Source organism: Callithrix jacchus, chromosome 15 (genome assembly GCF_049354715.1).
Source record: "Callithrix jacchus isolate 240 chromosome 15, calJac240_pri, whole genome shotgun sequence".
In the NCBI taxonomy this organism is placed as follows: Eukaryota; Metazoa; Chordata; class Mammalia; order Primates; family Cebidae; genus Callithrix; species Callithrix jacchus.
The window spans coordinates 74,798,160-74,815,740 of record NC_133516.1 but is presented as its reverse complement, the minus strand read 5'-3'; the positions used below and the strand labels follow the sequence as shown (position 1 = coordinate 74,815,740).

Genomic DNA, 17,581 nt, shown 5'->3' with positions numbered 1-17,581 from the left:
ATTTTTATTTTATGTTACCCAGATCTAGCAAAATTGAGTAATTTTGTGGCTTACATGTTTTTATTCATAATTTCTCAAGTTCTGTAATTTTTTAATTTGGCCTTGAATGAGTAGTCTTTTTTTTTTTGAAATGGAGTCTTGCTCTGTTGCCCAGATCTGAGTGCAGTGGTCCGATCTCTGTTCACTAAAACCTCCACCTCCCAGGTTCAATTGATTCTCCTGCCTCAGCCTCCCGAGTAGCTGAGATTACGTGCCACCACACCTGGCTAATTTTCGTATTTTTAATAGAGACTGGTTTGTCCATGTTGGTCAGGCTGGTCTTGAACTCCTGTCTGCGGGTGGTCTGTCCACCTTGGCCTCCCAAAGTGCTGGGATTACAGGTGTGAGCCACTACATCTGAATTGAAGGAATAGCTTTAATGTGCTATGTAATGAGTAGTCTTCCTAGAACAATAAATTATTTCAAAAGGTACTCAACTCAGTCGGTCAACAAATATTTATTGGGTGTTGACTGTTTTACTCGTGTTAAGCACCATGAAGAAAGGAAATAGAGAAGAAAATTGAGCCATGCCCTCCAGGAGCCTCTCTGTATGGAGAGACAAAACTAAAACTTTAAGTAACATTTTAGATAAAACAGGATGTAATTGAAAGCATATGGTGATGACTAAGTTTTAACATCAGTGTGGACTTTAGAGAAAGCTCTGTGGAGATGGTGGAAACCTGAGTTGAGTAGCATTTGTTTGTGTTTTGAGGAAAAGAAGAGAGTACAGATAAGAGAAAAAAACCAAAAGCACAAATGCAGATGTAGAAATGGCAAGTTTATGAAACTAGTAATGTAATTAAATATTCTTTTTTTTTTTTTGAGACAGAGTCTTGCTGTGTCACCCAGGCTGAAGTGCAGTGGTGCAATCTCAGCTCACTGCAGCCTCCGCCTCCCAGGTTCAAGTGATTCTCCTGCCTCAGCCTTCTGAGTAGCTGGGACTACAGGCCTGTGCCACCACGCCTGGCCAATTTTTGTATTTTTAATAGAAACAGAGTTTTGCCATGTTGGCCAGGCTGGTCTCGAACTTCCAACCTCAGGTGATCCACCTGCCTTGGCCTCCCAAAGTGCTGGGATTATAGGCATAAACCACCACAACCCAATCAAGTTAAAGGTTCTTGATAGAGAATACAAAATTGAAATATGCATACAAATCACCTAGCAGTCTTGTTAAAATGCCTAATATGATTCACTATGTCTAGGGTGATACAACTTGAATGCCCAGTTTTGCAAATTATACTTTGAGTAGCAAGGATATCAGAACAGACAAACCCTGACATGTAGACATAGCCATATGTGCAGTCCAAACATACAGATAGAACCCTGGGGTACAGAGTTAGGTGGGTCCTTCAGTATTGTTGGAAAAAGACTTGACTCTAGGACAGGAGCTGTCTGACCTCTGCCACTCTTGGTGGGCCTGTCTGTGCTATGACAATCCAGGCAACTCCCATGGCTTGGCACCGGCTCATGATTTCAGCTGAGGCTGGGAAAGATAATTTCTTTGGGAGGCTCTCACTCTTCTAAATCTTAATCTGCTACTGATGTAATGGTTGTTTAGATGGGAGAGCTAGACTAGACTAGTTTAGTAACTAATTGATGTGAAGGATGAAGGAGATGAATAAGATAAAGATGACTTCCAGGTTTTAAACCCAAGGGAAGAGAAGAATTTGGGAAAGAAGAGTTCTGTTTTTATCTTAATGGCTTTGAGGTGCCAGCTAAGAAATGCCTAGGAGGAAGTTTTGAACCATAGAAACAAAATCTCATGACCTCCAACATATTAGTAATTTGTTAGTTTTATAATAATGTTATTATATTTATACTGTAACATATAATGTATTATAATTACGTATAATACAATCAATTATGAGTTTAATTATGGAAAATCAGTGGTAACTGTAGAGAAGTCTTTTGCTTTTAGTAATTTGATCTCCCACCAATCTAGCTTTTCCTTTTTGTAAGGTTACTTGGGAACAACAAAAAATACAATTAAAATACAAATTAAATGATTTATTTTATCATCTAGGGAATACAGTGTTTGAATTTGAATAGTTTGTAATACTTACAGTCTTTTCTTACTAATTATCAGAACTCTAATTTTTAATTAATATTTCCTAGGTTATCCAGAATTATTTTATCTGTATTAGAATAGAAATTTTGATCAGTTTATGGCATTGTATTGGTGATTTTGCTGACTATGAGACAAGAAATGCAAACCCGTTTTGTAATTATTTTTTCTAATTTAAAGACCATTTTTATGGAGTATATCCTGCAGTACCAACTTCTCAGGAGCCTGTGAGGGGAGGATTGCTTGAGCATAGGAGATCGAGGCTGCAGTGAGCCATAATCATGCCATTGCACTCCAGTGTAGGCAACAGAGAACCTATCTCCCAAAAACAGACCATTTAAAAAATTGTGATAAAATCCACAAATTTACCATGTTAACCATTTTTAAGTATACAAGAAGAGTAATGTTAACTATACATTATTAAAACAGATTTTTAATTTAAATATAATTTTTATTTAGTCTGTTTTAAATAAAACAGTAAGTCTAAAGTATTTCTATGGAAAGCTTTCTTATTTTCAATTTTTTGGTCTGAAAATATGACAGCTTTATAAATTAATAAACAGATATTTCTGAGCATAAATATATTCTGGAAAATCATGAAAACTTCCAGCATAGTTATAAAATACTCATATTTTATGAGTATTTCCTACTCCTGAATTTCTTTATTCAACAAATATATCAATTGTCCATTGTATCAGGCACTGGGCTGGGTGCTAGCAATACAAACTTTAATCAAAAATAATCTAGTAGTTAAAAATTTAAAGAAAAAAACCAGTATTTTCTTTAAAAATTTAAAGTATGCAACATTTGCAGGGAATTTAGAAAAATTAAAGAAAAGCAATATATAATAATTGTGTATAGGTAGAAAATCAGAAATTTTATTTATAGATTATAGGAAATAAATCAACATATGTACCCTAATATTAAGAAAATATGGAACTACTTTAGTAGCTCTATTTATATTTTAAGTGTAACTCAGAAGCATTCTAACAATTCAAAGTTACATTCAAACTTCTGGTTTGCTTACTTTACTAATATTAGTCCTTTAAAAAAAAATTAAAATAGGAAACGGCTGCACGAGTAAATCAGTCAGCTCTGGAAGCTGTCACTCCTTCCCCATCTTTCCAGCAGAGGCACGAGAGCCTGCGGCCAGCAGGAGGGTAAGTTACCACACTGAGTTATTTAAAAAACGATATGGGCTATTTAAAGTATCTGTGATACGGGATTATGTTTCAAGATTTCTCATTGATTTACAATATTGGGTTTTCTTTTTTCATAGTGTGTTAATATTTAATATCCAAAAGAGAAAATTAAATGTAATGCCTTCTTGTTTTGTGTTTAGACAGTCTCGGCCACTGACAGCTCGAACCAGCAGTTCAGGATCCCTAGGATCTGAGTCTACAAATTTGGCTGCTCTTTCTCTAGATTCCCTTGTTGCCCCAGATACCCCAATACAGTTTGACATAATTTCTCCAGTGTGTGAAGATCAGCCTGGCCAAGCAAAAGCCTCTGGCCAGGGAGGCAGGTGGGTGATAGCATCACAGGTACTTCGTGCTGTGGTCTGTAAGGGTTATAATCCCCTGTCTATGTTTGAGAGTCTTCTCTTATTTATCATGTATCTCAGCTATGTTGTAGTTTCTTTGTAACATATTGATAGTTAGGGAAGAATCATGCAGGCTTTTCTTTATGTCTTCTGCCTCAGTTAAGGAGTTAAGATAACTTAGTTTCAAAATATTTAATTCTGAATTGCTCATTAGGTCTACTTCTTAGATGTTTGCTTTTAAAATTGCAGAAGAAAGTTGATAGCCCTGTTTTCAGGTCATGACATTTTTAAAAAAATTCTTGAAGGTAATACATGTGATATATGTTTATTAGAAAATATTACCTTTTTTTTTTTTTTTTTTTTGAGACGGAGTTTCGCTGTTGTTGCCCAGACTGGAGTGCAATGGCACGATCTTGGCTCACCGCAACCTCCGCCTTCTGGGTTCAAGCAATTCTCCTGCCTCACCCTCCCGAGTAGCTGGGATTACAGGCATGCGCCACCATGCCCAGCTAATTTTTGTATTTTTAGTAGAGATGGGGTTTCACCTCATTGACCAGGATGGTCTCGATCTCTTGACCTCGTGATCCACCTGCCTCAGCCTCCCAAAGTGCTGGGATTACAGGTGTGAGCCACCGTACCCGGCCAGAAAATATTATCTTATGCCAGAATAAGAAATCTTCAGGAAATTACTAAAACATTATCACTGTTTTTAATTATTAATGAGCCATCTTTTGTTATATAATGAATATAAAGCAGTTAAAATTTTCCTTAGCTATAGATGAAGGAAACATGACTTAAGGCAATTTGTTTATTAAGTAGAGTGGACACCTAATAAATTGATAATACATTAATTTGGATAAAATGGCTATGACCCAAAAAAAGTAATTTACATTTGATTATGGAAATACACTTAGCATTTGATGTAATAGGTCAGATACGTACTAAAGAGATTAATTTCCTGTTGTCTTTTTTTTTTTTTTTGGGACAGAGTCTTGCATTATTGCCCTGGCTGGAGTGCAATGCATGTTTTGGCTTACTGAAGCCTCCACCTCCTGGGTTCAAGCGATTCTCCTGCCTCAGCCTCCTGAGTTGCTGGGATTACAGGCGCCTGCCACCACGCCTGGCTAATTTTTTGTATTTTTAGTAGAGACAGGGTTTCACCATATTGGCCAGGCTGGTCTCTAACTTTTGACCTCGTGATCTGCCCACCTTGGCTTCCCAAAGTGCTGGAATTATAGGCTTGAGCCATTGTACCTGGCCTAATTTCCTGTTATCTTAATGTCAGTGTTTTTTGTTTTTGTTTTAGAACCACTTAGCTCTCTGTTTGCTTCCAAAACCTGCTTTTTTTGTTTTGAGACAGGATCTCACTCTGTTGCTCAGGCTGTAGTGCAGTGGCATGATCATAGCTCACTGCGGCTTTGACCTCCTGGGTTCAAGGGATACTCCTGGCTCACCCTCCTGCAGAGCCAGGACCACAGGAATGTACCACCATGCCCAGCTAATTTTTAAAATTTTTTGGTAGAGACGGGATCTTTCTGTGTTGCCCAAGCAGATCTCAAACTCTTGGGCTCAAATAGTCCTCATGCCTTGGCCTCCAAAAGTGCTGAGATTACAGGTGTGAGCCACAACACGCAGCCCTTCAAAAACTACTTTGAATTGTACTTTTCTTCCTTCACTGTGGTGTGCCACAAGCCACGCACACTAAGGAGAAAAGTAGCTTCCATCTCCAGTTCACTTTTCTTTTTGCATTGTTACTTATGTGTAGGGCACGTTGGGAGCCAGATGTAGGGCTGATGGCCCCACAGGGTCGTGGGGTGAGCCTTATGCTGTGCTGAGGCGCAGGATCTGAGAAATAAAGAGACAGGATATAGAAGTACAAGAAAAACGCAGCTGGGCTCGGGGGGCCACACCACCTATAAGCAGAGTCAGGCGAGGCCCTGAATGTCCAGAAGCATGAGTATTTATTGTGTATAGGTTAGGGGGCAAGGCAGTGAGTGAAGTCATCTTTAAGGACAGTGATAGGGTCGTGAGCAATAAAACATGGGGTCCACCCCCCATCAGGTCACCTAGGCCAGGAGGTGGACAGTGCACAGCAAGGGGCCTGTTCCCACGAAGGCAAGGACCGTGCGCAGTAAGGGGTCCACCCCGATTAGGTCACTGAAGTTTGAAGGTGGGCCGTGCGCAGTGTGCAATACTTCTATCTATGGTCAAACTACTTCAAAGAAGATTTATAGGAGGATGCTTTAAGTCACGTAGCAGTGACAGAGCTGTCAGGGTTACTGCCACCTTCTGGCAGCTTCCAGTGGGTTCTATGGGAAGATGCTTTTCAAGCAGCACAGTAGCAAGAGCTGATAAAGTTCACAGTCACCAAGGTGGATTGCTGTTCTGAGGGCAGCCTTCCACAAGAACTGGAGTAAGGTCCTACAACTCCTTTATCAGAAGTGGCTCTTGCCCCAAGCCTGCCATACAGCGGGTATCTTTACGATACTGAACACTGCCCCCTGGGCCATGGATTCTTGTCCTGGCATAACTGTTTTTCCCTTAAATCATGCTCTGCACTGTGTCTGCTCTTAGGCATTCCTCTGATTATAAGCTGCTTATTCCTTAATTCATGCTCTGTATTGTGTCCACTCTAGGCATTCCTCCAATATAAACTAAGATATAATTATAGGTATATATGTAGGGAAATATTCTTTAGGCACTCATACTATTAACTATTATATGATTATATATAGAGGATTATATAAAGGGATTCATCAAGCCCTAATTCTATAAACTAATATATGATTATATAAAGGATTATATAAAAGGAAATAGCTGAGTAGTAACACTATAAAGTGAGATATTCCTCAAGCCCTAACTGTGCCAGGGTTCTGCTTAGCTCTCATTCCTCGGTGTCTGTATGGGGGGTTACCCACACTTATGCTTTAAGAAATACAAATTTAAAGCTAGATTATAGTTAACTTGCAATGTGTAGAGAACGTAAAAAGAAGTTTTTACAATTCCAGGATATTCCTGGAGTTCTCTAGCAAAGATTGCAACTAAAGTGTTCTTCTGTGCTAGCTTATTTAAATTCAAGTACTTTTGCAACATGGTTTATTATTGTGCTGATTTTTTTGTCGTATACGGCTAAACTCCTGATTCATCTGTGTCTTCTAAAATGCATCAACATTGATCAGTTAGTGTGTGAGGGCAGAGGCTTTCATCATAGTCATTTAGTGATCAATAGTGTTTCTTAGCAGGATGGGACATTTTAGAGCATTCTTTTTAAAATGTTAACTCTGGTTTTAAAATGATTAGATTTCTTCTATGTGATTCATGGTAACTGACCATATTTTCTTCTAAACGCTTCAGGCGTACAAATCCATTTGGAGAATCTGGAGGAAGTACAAAATCTGAAACTGAAGGTAAAACAGATGTGCAGCATTCATCTATTTTAGAACTGCTTCTCAGCAAACCGTGAAAAATTTGTCATTTATATTTGCTCTGCTACCATGCTCAGTTTTAATGTTGTCTTTACTTCAGAATTTCCTCTACTTATTCATAGTACTCTTGAAGCAACAGAACTTAATCTAATTTAGGATGTTGTGATTCACACAAAATGATAGACTCTCATACTTTTGACCTTGTAGTCAAATAAACAGTGCCTAAGATACCTTTCAGGCTTTTCCTAGTAGTTGATGTTTCACTTCTGGTACTAGAGCATAAATTTTGTTTTGTTTTTTTTTTCCCCCACTAACTATTTATTTTAATTCTTTTTTTTTTTTTTTTTTTAGATGGTGTCTCACTCTGTTGCCAGGCTGGAGTATAGTGTTGCAATCTCGGCTCACTGCAGGCTCCGCCTCCCAGGTTTAAGCTATTCTCCTGCCTCAGCCTCCCAAGTAGCTGGGACTACAGGCACATGCCACCATGCCTGGCTAATTTTTATATTTTTAGTAGAGATGGGGTTTCATCATGGTGGCCAGGATTGTCTCAATCTCTTAACCTTGTGATCTGCCTGCTTCAGCCCCCAAAATGCTGGGATTACAGGCATGAGCCACCATGCTTGACCTATTTATTTTAATTCTAAACTTACAGACAATCTGTAAGAACCATCAGTTGTTGATTTTTTTTTTTTATTTTTTGTTTTTTCTTTTTTTAGAGACAGGGTCTCCCTTTGTTGCCCAGGCTGATCTTGAATTCATGGGCTCAAGGGATCCTCCTGCCTTAGCCTCTCAAAGTGCTATAATTACAGGCATGAACCACCATGCCTGGCCTGAGAACCACCAGTTGTTGAAGCATTACTTTTAGCTATTTGAATTTGAAACCCTAATTTTCCTAAAACTTAGAATACTATAGTTAGGAGTTATTTTGAAATGTCTCCCTTAGGTTGTTGAATTTTTCACTAGAAAATCTAAAAGGAAGCAGTGTATTTTATTCTTTTGGAAAAGAAATATGGTGTTTAAAAATATGTAATCACCTTGTTCTGTTATAGATTCTATTCTTCACCAGTTATTTATTGTTCGATTCCTTGGTTCAATGGAGGTGAAATCAGATGACCATCCGGATGTTGTTTATGAAACCATGCGCCAAATCTTAGCTGCCCGAGCCATCCATAACATCTTTCGTATGACAGAATCACATTTATTAGTCACTTGTGACTGTTTAAAGTAAGTAAAACCCTCCCTTAAAAAACTGTAGAAAAAACATTTACATAATTTCAGCCTAATTAAAATGTTTTCCAATTTTAAAATTACTATTTTAGGTTAATTGATCCACAGACACAAGTTACAAGGCTTACGGTGAGTTTCACATGATTTAAGCTTTGTTTTAGGTCCCATTGTGTATATACACACATCTTACAACTTGGTAATAATCCTGATCCTGTATATTCAAGTGTGATACTATCAGCTCTGATTGGTCTTTGGCTGTTGTAGTTAAGTCTATGGCCATCTCCAAAAAGTTGTCATTGAATATTTTATGTAACTTAAAAGAATTAACACAATTTGGTGTGATACTTAGTGTTTATCCCTTAGTTAGGAAGCATATATCATACATCAAATAAATTAACAGTAGGAATGAGAAAGTGAACATAAGTGAGTTTATTTCATAGTTATTTATGTTCTATTTAATAATTTCTATTTGTCATTTCTATTTAATAAATGATTAAATAGAAACATAGTTATAAATATTAAATAAATGATTAAATAGAAACACATTGTTATTTAACATATAAATATGTGTTTCTATTTAATAAATGATTAAATGTTAAATAACTATGTGTTTCTATTTAATCATTTATTAAAAAGACCACTTTTTAAATTCAGTCTATGTAAAATGTGTTAATGACTAATAAATATTCAACAGCCTCTTGTTCTGCTTGGTAATTCAAACCAAATATGACATTACTTGTTTCTGCTTTACAAGTCTGTTAAAATAATTGTCTTTAAATTAAAATATTTATGATATTTTTAGAACTTAGCATATGAGTTTGTCATGAGTGCTGCTGTAATGATTTGCAAGATCTCATGTTTGCTTCTGATGTTTTCTGTGGCAGTTTCCATTGCCTTGTGTAGTTTTGTATGCTACACACCAGGAAAATAAGCGCCTTTTTGGGTTTGTTCTTCGGACATCAGGCGGGAGAAGTGAAAGTAATCTGTCATCAGTCTGCTATATATTCGAGTCAAACAATGAGGGGGAAAAGGTACATAGCTTTCCAGAATATCTCTGCCGTAACCACTTACCAAATGATTCTAAGATTTAATAATTATTAAATTCTTATTAAATTAGTAATTACTGATTGAATTATTTACAATTTATACAAATATATGAAGTACACATGAATTTTGTTACATGTATGTAATGTGTAGTAAGCAAGTTTGGGTATTTAGGGTGTCCATCACCCAAGTACAATACATTTTTGTTAAGTATAGTCACCCTACTCTGCTGTCAGATATTAAATATATTCCTTTTATCATAATTTGTGGTTGTACCCTTTAACTCACCTCTCTTCATCCTCCCCTTTCCCTATCACTCAGCCTTCCCAGTCTCTGTTATCTACCATTCCACTCTCTGCTTCCACGTGATCAAATTTTAGCTCCCACATGCAAGTGAGAACATGTGATACTTGTCTTTTTGTTCCTGGCTTATTTCACGTAAGATAATGACCTCTAGTTCCATCCATGTTGCTGCAAATGACATGATTTTGTTCTTGTTTATGGTTGAATAGTACTCCATTGTGTACATGTACCACATTTTCTTTATTCATTTATCTGTGAATGAATATTTGGATTGATTTCATAGCTTTGCTATTTTGAATAGCAAATAGTAAACATGTGAGTGCAGGTATCCTTTTAATGTAGATTTCTTTAATTTTGGGTGGATACCCAGTAGTGGGATTGTTGGATTGAATGTGAGTTCTATTTTTAGTTTTTGAAAGATCTCCATGCTGTTTTCCATAGTGGTTGTACTGGTTTATGTTCCTACCAAAAGTGTATGAGTTCCCCTTTTTTCTGCATTTCACCAACATCTGTTATTTTTTGTCTTTTTAATGATAGGGTAAGAATAGCTCATTGTCATTTTGATTTGCATTTCTCTAATGATTAGTGATGTTGAGCATTTTTTTTCATATACCTGGTGGCTGTTTTTATGTCCTTTAAAAAGTGTGTATTATCCTCTGCATACTTTTAAATGGGTTTGTTTTTTTCCCTGTTGAGTTGCTTCTATGTTCTGGGTATTAGTCCCCAGTTGGATGAATAGTTTCCAAATACGTTTTCTCATTCAACTGGTTATCTGTTTACTCTTACTTTAGGTATGCAGATACTTTTTAGTTTAATTAAGCCCTATTTGTCTATTTTTGTTGCCTATGCTTTCGAGATCTTAGGCAGAAAATCTTTGCTTAAACCAATGTGCAAGAGAGTGTTCCCTAGGTTTTCCTCTAGTACTTTTTTTTCCCCTATGGAAAATAACTTTTTTTTTGGAGACGAATTCTCGCTCTGTTGCCCAGGCTGGAGCGCAGTGACACAATCTTTGCTCACCGCAACCTCTGCCTCCTGGATTAAAGTGATTCTCCTGCCTTAGCCTCTTAAGTATCTGGGACTACAAGCATCTGCCATCATACCTGGCTAATTATTCTATTTTTAGTACAGACAGGGTTTTACCATGTTGGCCAGGCTCGTCTTGAACTCCTGACCTCAAGTGATCCACCTGCCTCAGCCTTCCAAAGTGCTGGGATTACAGTCGTGAGCTGCCACGCCCAGCTGGAAAAAAATCTTTAATGGAACAATTATTGAGAATATCATAGTAACGAAGTTTCTCAAGAGACTGATTAGAGCTAAAATGGTGAAAGTAGGATTAACTTTTTTAATTTTTGTGGGTACACAGTAGGTACCCACAGTACATGCAGTACATGAAATATTTTGGTACAGGCAAGCAATGCATAATAATCACATCATGGAAAATTGAGTATTCATTCCCTTAAGCATTTATCCTTGTATGAGAAACAATCCAATTATATTCTTTTTAGTTATTTTTAAATGTATAATTATTATTGACCATAGTCCCCCTGTCCTATCAAATACTAGGTTTTATTCATCCTCTTTCTTTTTTTCATACTTGTTAACCATCCTTCTAGCACCCATCCCTACACTACCTTTCTCAGCCTCTGGTCACCATCCTTCTCCTCTCTGTCTCCATGAGTTCAATTGCTTTGATTTTTAGATCCCACAAATAAGTGAGAACCTGAAATACTTGTCTTTCTGTGCCTGGCTTATTTTGCCTAACATAATACCTCCATTTTCCATCTATGTTGTTGCAAATGACAGAATCTCATTCTTTTTTATGGCTGAATAGTACTCCATTGTATATAAGTATCACATTTTCTTTATCCACATACCATTCATTCAAATTACAGAATCTCATTCTTTTTTATGGCTGAATAGTACTCCATTGTGCATGTGTGTATTTTCTTTATCCATTCATCTGTTGATGGACACTTAGGTTGCTTCCAAATTGTGGCTATTATGAACAGAGCTGCAACAAACATGGGAGTCCAGATATCTCTTCAATCTATTGTTGATTTCCTTTTTTTTTTTTTTTTTTTTTTTTGAGATGAAGTCTTGCTCTGTTGCCAGGCTGGAGTGCAGTGGCACAGCCTCGGCTCACTGCAACCTCCATCTCCTAGGTTCAAGCAATTTTCCTACCTCAGCCTTCCAAGTAGCTGGGACTGCAGGTGTGCACCACCATGCCCCACTAATTTTTGTATTTTTAGTAGAGACAGGGTTTCACTATGTTGGCCAGAATGGTCTGGATCCCTTGACCTTGTGATCTGCCCGCCTCAGCCTTCCAAAGTGCTGGGATTACAGGCTTGAGCCACTGCGCTTGCCCGATATCCTTTTTTTAAGTATATACCCAGCAGTGAGATAGCTGGATCATATGAAAGCTCCATTTTTAGTTTTTTGAGGAACCTCCAGACTTTTCTCCATTAGTGGTTATACTAATTTACATTCCCACCAACAGTGTACAAGAATTCCCTTTTCGTGGGGCGCAGTGGCTCACGCCTGTAATCCCAGCACTTTGGGAGGCCGAGGCGGGTGGATCACGAGGTCAAGAGATCGAGACCATCCTGGTCAACATGGTGAAACCCCGTCTCTTCTAAAAATACAAAAAAATAGCTGGGCATGGTGGCACGTGCCTGTAATCCCAGCTACTCAGGAGGCTGAGGCAGGAGAATTGCCTGAACCCAGGAGGCAGAGGTTGCAGTGAGCCGAGATCACGCCATTGCACTGCAGCCTGGGTAACAAGAGCGAAACTCCATCTCAAAAAAAAAAAGAAAAGAATTCCCTTTTCTCCACATACTTCCCAGCATTTGTTATTGCTTGTTTTTTTTGCTATAAGCCATTTTAACTGAAGTGAGATAATACATTGTAGTTTTGATTTGCATTTCTCTGATGATCAGTGATGTTGAGGACCTTTTCATGTTTGTTTGCTATTTGTATGTCTTTTTTTGAAAATGTTTATTCAAATCTTTTGCTCAATTTAAAATCAGATTATTAAGTTTTTTCTTATAGAGTTGTTTGAGCTCCTTGTAAATTCTGGTTATTAATCACCTGTTAGATCGATAGTTTGCAAGTATTTTCTCCCACTCTGGGTTGTCTCTTCACTTTGTTGTTTCTTTTGCTGTGCAGAAGCTTTTTAACTTAATGCGATCCTATTTGTTCATTTTTGTTTTAGTTACCTGTGTTTGTGGGTATTACTCAAGAAATTTTAGCCCAGACTAATGTTCTGGAGAGTTTCCCCAATATTTTCTTGTAGTAGTTTCATAGTTTGAGGTCTTGGATTTAAGTCTTTAATCCATTTTGATTTGATTTTTGTATATGGTAAGAAAGAGGGCTCTAGTTTTATTCCTCTGCATGTAGATACCCAGTTTTCCTGGATTCATTTATTGAAGGGACTGTCTTTTCCCCAATTATATTCTTGGCACCTTTGTCAAAAATGAGTTCACTGTAGTAGTGTGGATTTGTTTCTGGGTTCCCTATTCTGTTGCATTGGTCTATGTGCCTTTTTTTTTCTTTTTTTGCAAACACCATGTCATTTTGGTTTCTATAGCTCTATAGTATTGTAATTTGAAGTTAGGTAATATGATTTATCTAGTTTTGTTCTTTTTGCTCAGAATAGCTTTGGCTATTCTGGATCTTTTATGATTCCATATAAGTTTTCAGAATGTTTTTCTATTTCTGTGAAGAATGTCATTGGTTTTTCGATAGGGATTGCATTGAATCTATAGATTGCTTTGGGTAGTATGGACATTTTAACAATATTGGTTCTTCTAATCCATGAATATGAAATATGTTTCTATTTTGGGTGTCCTCTTCAATTTCTTTCATCAGTGTTTTATAGGGTTTTTTTTTTTTTTTTTGAGACAGAGTCTCACTCTATTGCCTAGGCTGGAGTACAGTGGCATGATCTCGGCTTACTGCAACAATTGCCTTGCAGGTTCAAGATATTCTTATGCCTCAGCCTCCCAGGTAGCTGGGATTGCAGGTGTGTGCCACCATGCCTGGCTAATTTTTGTATTTTTAGTAGAGATGGGGTTTCACTATGTTGACCAGGCTGATCTCAAACTCCTGGCCTCAAGTGATCCACCTACCTTGGCCTCCCAGAGTGCTGGGATTACAGGCCTGAGTCACTGCACCTGGCCTATAGTTTTCATTATAGACATCTTTCACTTTGGTTAATTCCTAGGTATTTAATTTTATCTGCATCTATTGTAAGTGGGATTACTTTTTGTTATTTCTTTTTCAGATTGTTTACTGTTGGCATATAGAAATGCTACTGATTGTTGTATGTTGATTTTGTATCCTGAAACTACTTAATTCATCCATTCTGATAGTTTTTTGGTGAAGTCTTTAGGTTTTCCCAAATATAAGATCATCATATCATCTGCAAACAAGGATAGTTTGACTTTTTTCTTTCCAGTTTGGATGCCATTTCTTTCTCTTGTCTGATTGCCATAGGTAGGACTTTTAGTACGGTGTTTAATATTAATAAGAGTGGTGAAAGTGAGCATTTTTGTCGTGTTCCAGATTTAAGATGGATAGCCTTTTGGTACTAGGTGTGGGTCTGTCATATATAGCTTTTATTATATTGAGCTATGTTCCTTCTATACCAAGTTTTTTTGAAGGTTTTTTTTTTATCCTGAAGGGATGTTAAACTATCAAATGCACTTTCAGCAGCAATTGAAGTGATCAAATAGTTTCTGTCCTTTATTCTGTTGATATAATTTGGCATATTGATTGATTTGCATATGTTGAACTATCTTTGCATCCCTGGGATAAATCCCACTTGGTCATGATAAATGATCTTTTTAATATGCTGTTGAATTCGGTTTGCTAGTATTTTGTTGAGAATTTTTGCATTAATATTCATTAGATATATTGGGCTGTAGTTTTTTTGATATGTCTTTTTCTGGTGTGGTATCAGGTAACACTGGTCTTACAGAATGAATTTGGAAGTATTCTACTCTATTTTTTGGGAACATATTAGGTCTTTTTTAAATGTTTGGTAGAATTCAGCAGTAAAGCCATTGGGTCCTGGGCTCTACCAGGAGCCTTTTTATTATGGTTTGGATCTTGTTACTTGTTATTAGACTGTTCAGGTTTTGGATTTCTTTGTGGTTCAGTCTTGGTAGGTTGTATTTGTCTAGGAATTTATCCATTTCTTCTAGATTTTCCAATTTAATAGCATATAGTTCTCATTATAGCTACCAATGATCCTTTGAATTTGTGCAGTATCAATTTTAATGTCTACTTTTTCGTCTCTGATTTTATTTACGTGAGCCTTGTTTTTCTTAGTCTGGCTAAATGTCAGTTTTGTTTATCTTTTCAAAAAACCAATTTTTTGTTTTGTTGATTTTTTTTTTTTTGATATTCTTTTCTTCTTTTTCTTCTTTTTTTTAAAATTTTTTATGCATTTTAGGTTTTGGGGTACATGTGCAGAACATGCAAGACAGTTGCATAGGTACACACATAGCAGTGTGTTTTGCTTCCTTTCTCCCCATGTTGATCTTTTTATTGTTTTCTTTATGTCAGATTCATTTATTTCTGCTCTGATCCTTATGATTTCTTCTAGTATTTTAATAGTATTGGGTCTTATGTTTAAGTCTTTAATGTATAAGTTGATTTTTGTATATGGTGAACGAGAGGGGTCTGTTTTCATTCTTCTACATGTGGCTCTCCAATCTTGCAGAACCATTTATTGAAGAGGATATCCCTTCCCCAGTGAAAGTTCTTTGTCAGCTTTGTTTGAAGATCAGTTGGCTGTAAACATGTGGCTTCATTCCTGAGTTCTCTATTCTGTTCCATTGGTCATGTTTCTTATTTTTGTAACAATCCCCTGCTGTTCTGCTTACCATACTCTTGTAATATATTTTGAAGTCAGGTAATGTGATGCCTCCAGCTTTGTTCTTTTTGCTTAAGATTGCTTTGGCTATTTGCATTGAACCTATAGATTGCTTTGGGCAATATGGTTATTTTAACGATGTTATTCTGATCCATGAGCATGGGATTTTTTTGTGTGTCTTCAATTTCTTTCATCAGTGTTTTGTAGTTTTTCTTGTCAATAAAATTCTTATATAATTTTTAAGATTTTTGGAAAAACTCCTAAATTCGCCTAGGCTGGCTGAGCTGTTTGACCAAAGCATGTTCCTCTGAAGAGAGCCAAGCTGATGGGTTGGGCCTTCTGACTCTACAGACCCGTCTTTCCTGCCACTGATAGCTGGTGCAATCTTTTAGTCTCTAATTTATGCTGGGAATGGCATATATTCCCAAAACCAGCCATTTTCAGATGTTTTCAACTTAGAACAGCATTACCAGCTTCTTGCTTCATTTCCTTGCAAGCCTTACTATGACAGTAATGAATTTGACATAACGAGAAGTGGGGTATTTGAAGAAGGTGAGAGTCAACATTGAAGCCTATAGACTCCAAGGAAAACATACAAAGCCTTGGTTTTGGGGCTGAAGCATTCTTAAATATGCTTTTGCTTGAAGCAGTGTATTAGGATTAGTTATAAAACTAGTTGTATCAGTTATTTGGATACTTGACATTTTTGCTTTGATATGAAAATTACCTGAATTTTTAATACCTTTTCTCTTTTTAGATATGTGATTCTGTTGGACTGGCAAAACAGATAGCTTTGCATGCTGAACTGGTAAGAATCCAAGATGTGGCTGGGCACAGTGGCTCACGCCTGCAGTTGCAGCACGTTGGGAGGCTGAGGTGGGCAAATCATTTGAGGTCAGGAGTTTGAGACTAGCCTGGCTAACATGGTGAAACCTCGTCTCTACCAAAAACACAAAAATTAGTTGGCCGTGGTGGCATGTACCTGTCATCCCAGGTATTGAAGAGGCTGAGGCACAAGAATGACTTAAACCTGGGAGGTGAGGTTGCAGGGAGCCGAGATCACACCACTGCACTCCAGCCTGACTCTAATATCTCCAGAGCCAGACTGTAATATCTTAAAAAAAAAAAAAAAAAAAAAAAGCAAGATGCTTGATTTTCCAAAAATGTTAACTAAAATAATATATTATCTCTTTCATATTAGCAAGTAAATAAAATGATTTTGCTAAGCAAGGTTAACAGTGGATGCTATTACCAACATGGCATTTAGAATTTGGATAATTGTTTACCATTGAATGTAAACTGTTGGTGTGCTTTCTCATTTATAAATGCAAATAAAAACTGAAAGGTTACAAATGTGGTATTAACTGAAATGTCTAAAATTTAAAGTTATTTCATATTTAATTCATTAGTTTTATTTATCTGTTCTTTAGGATCGTAGGGCATCAGAAAAACAAAAAGAAATAGAGAGAGTAAAAGAGAAGCAACAGAAAGAACTCAGTAAACAAAAACAGATTGAAAAGGTACACAGTCCTAATGTCTGATCTTTATGTGTTGTTTGTGAAGACTTATTTCAGCATCGTGACTTTTAGATTTGAAATTCCAAATTAAGGGCTATTTCTGCTTGTTCAGCCAATTCACAAACAGATGATTCATAGCATAGCAGAAAAGGGTAACATCTGGTTTTTGTTATGATGTTGATATTATAGTTATGTTGACATGTAATACGACTGTTTCACATTTCAGAGGAGGTTGTCTCTGTCAAAGCAGTTCTTTTGAGAGGCTGTTTAGACTTAATTGCCATTGCTGAAAGCCATTTAATTGCCTTCTATGTGGGGAAATATATATACGTGTGTGTATATATGTATGTTATAGATTACATATGTAATATATAATGAAATAATATATTTTTAATACTGCCAGGAATTTCAAATCATTGTCCATCCAACAGGATAATTTTAAAAGCAAATTTCAGAGCAAAACTCGAAGGATGTATTAGATAAATGATTTATGAGACTGTAAGAGCATGTTATGGGTTGTAGCACTCACAGAAGGAAAAG

At 36.7% G+C, this 17,581-nt stretch overlaps 1 protein-coding gene across 1 annotated transcript in view; it reads left to right on the top strand.

Moving 5' to 3' along the window:
- The window catches only part of APPL1 (adaptor protein, phosphotyrosine interacting with PH domain and leucine zipper 1), a 46,845-nt gene that overhangs the window by 24,592 nt on the left and 4,672 nt on the right, over positions 1 to 17,581 (top strand). Inside the window, exons 14-21 of the mRNA XM_002758469.7 lie at positions 3,170 to 3,264; positions 3,447 to 3,629; positions 7,002 to 7,054; positions 8,122 to 8,296; positions 8,392 to 8,428; positions 9,184 to 9,330; positions 16,282 to 16,332; positions 16,955 to 17,044. Of these exons, the coding sequence (XP_002758515.1) occupies positions 3,170 to 3,264; positions 3,447 to 3,629; positions 7,002 to 7,054; positions 8,122 to 8,296; positions 8,392 to 8,428; positions 9,184 to 9,330; positions 16,282 to 16,332; positions 16,955 to 17,044 (831 nt within the window). The remainder of the gene's footprint in view (positions 1 to 3,169; positions 3,265 to 3,446; positions 3,630 to 7,001; positions 7,055 to 8,121; positions 8,297 to 8,391; positions 8,429 to 9,183; positions 9,331 to 16,281; positions 16,333 to 16,954; positions 17,045 to 17,581) is intronic.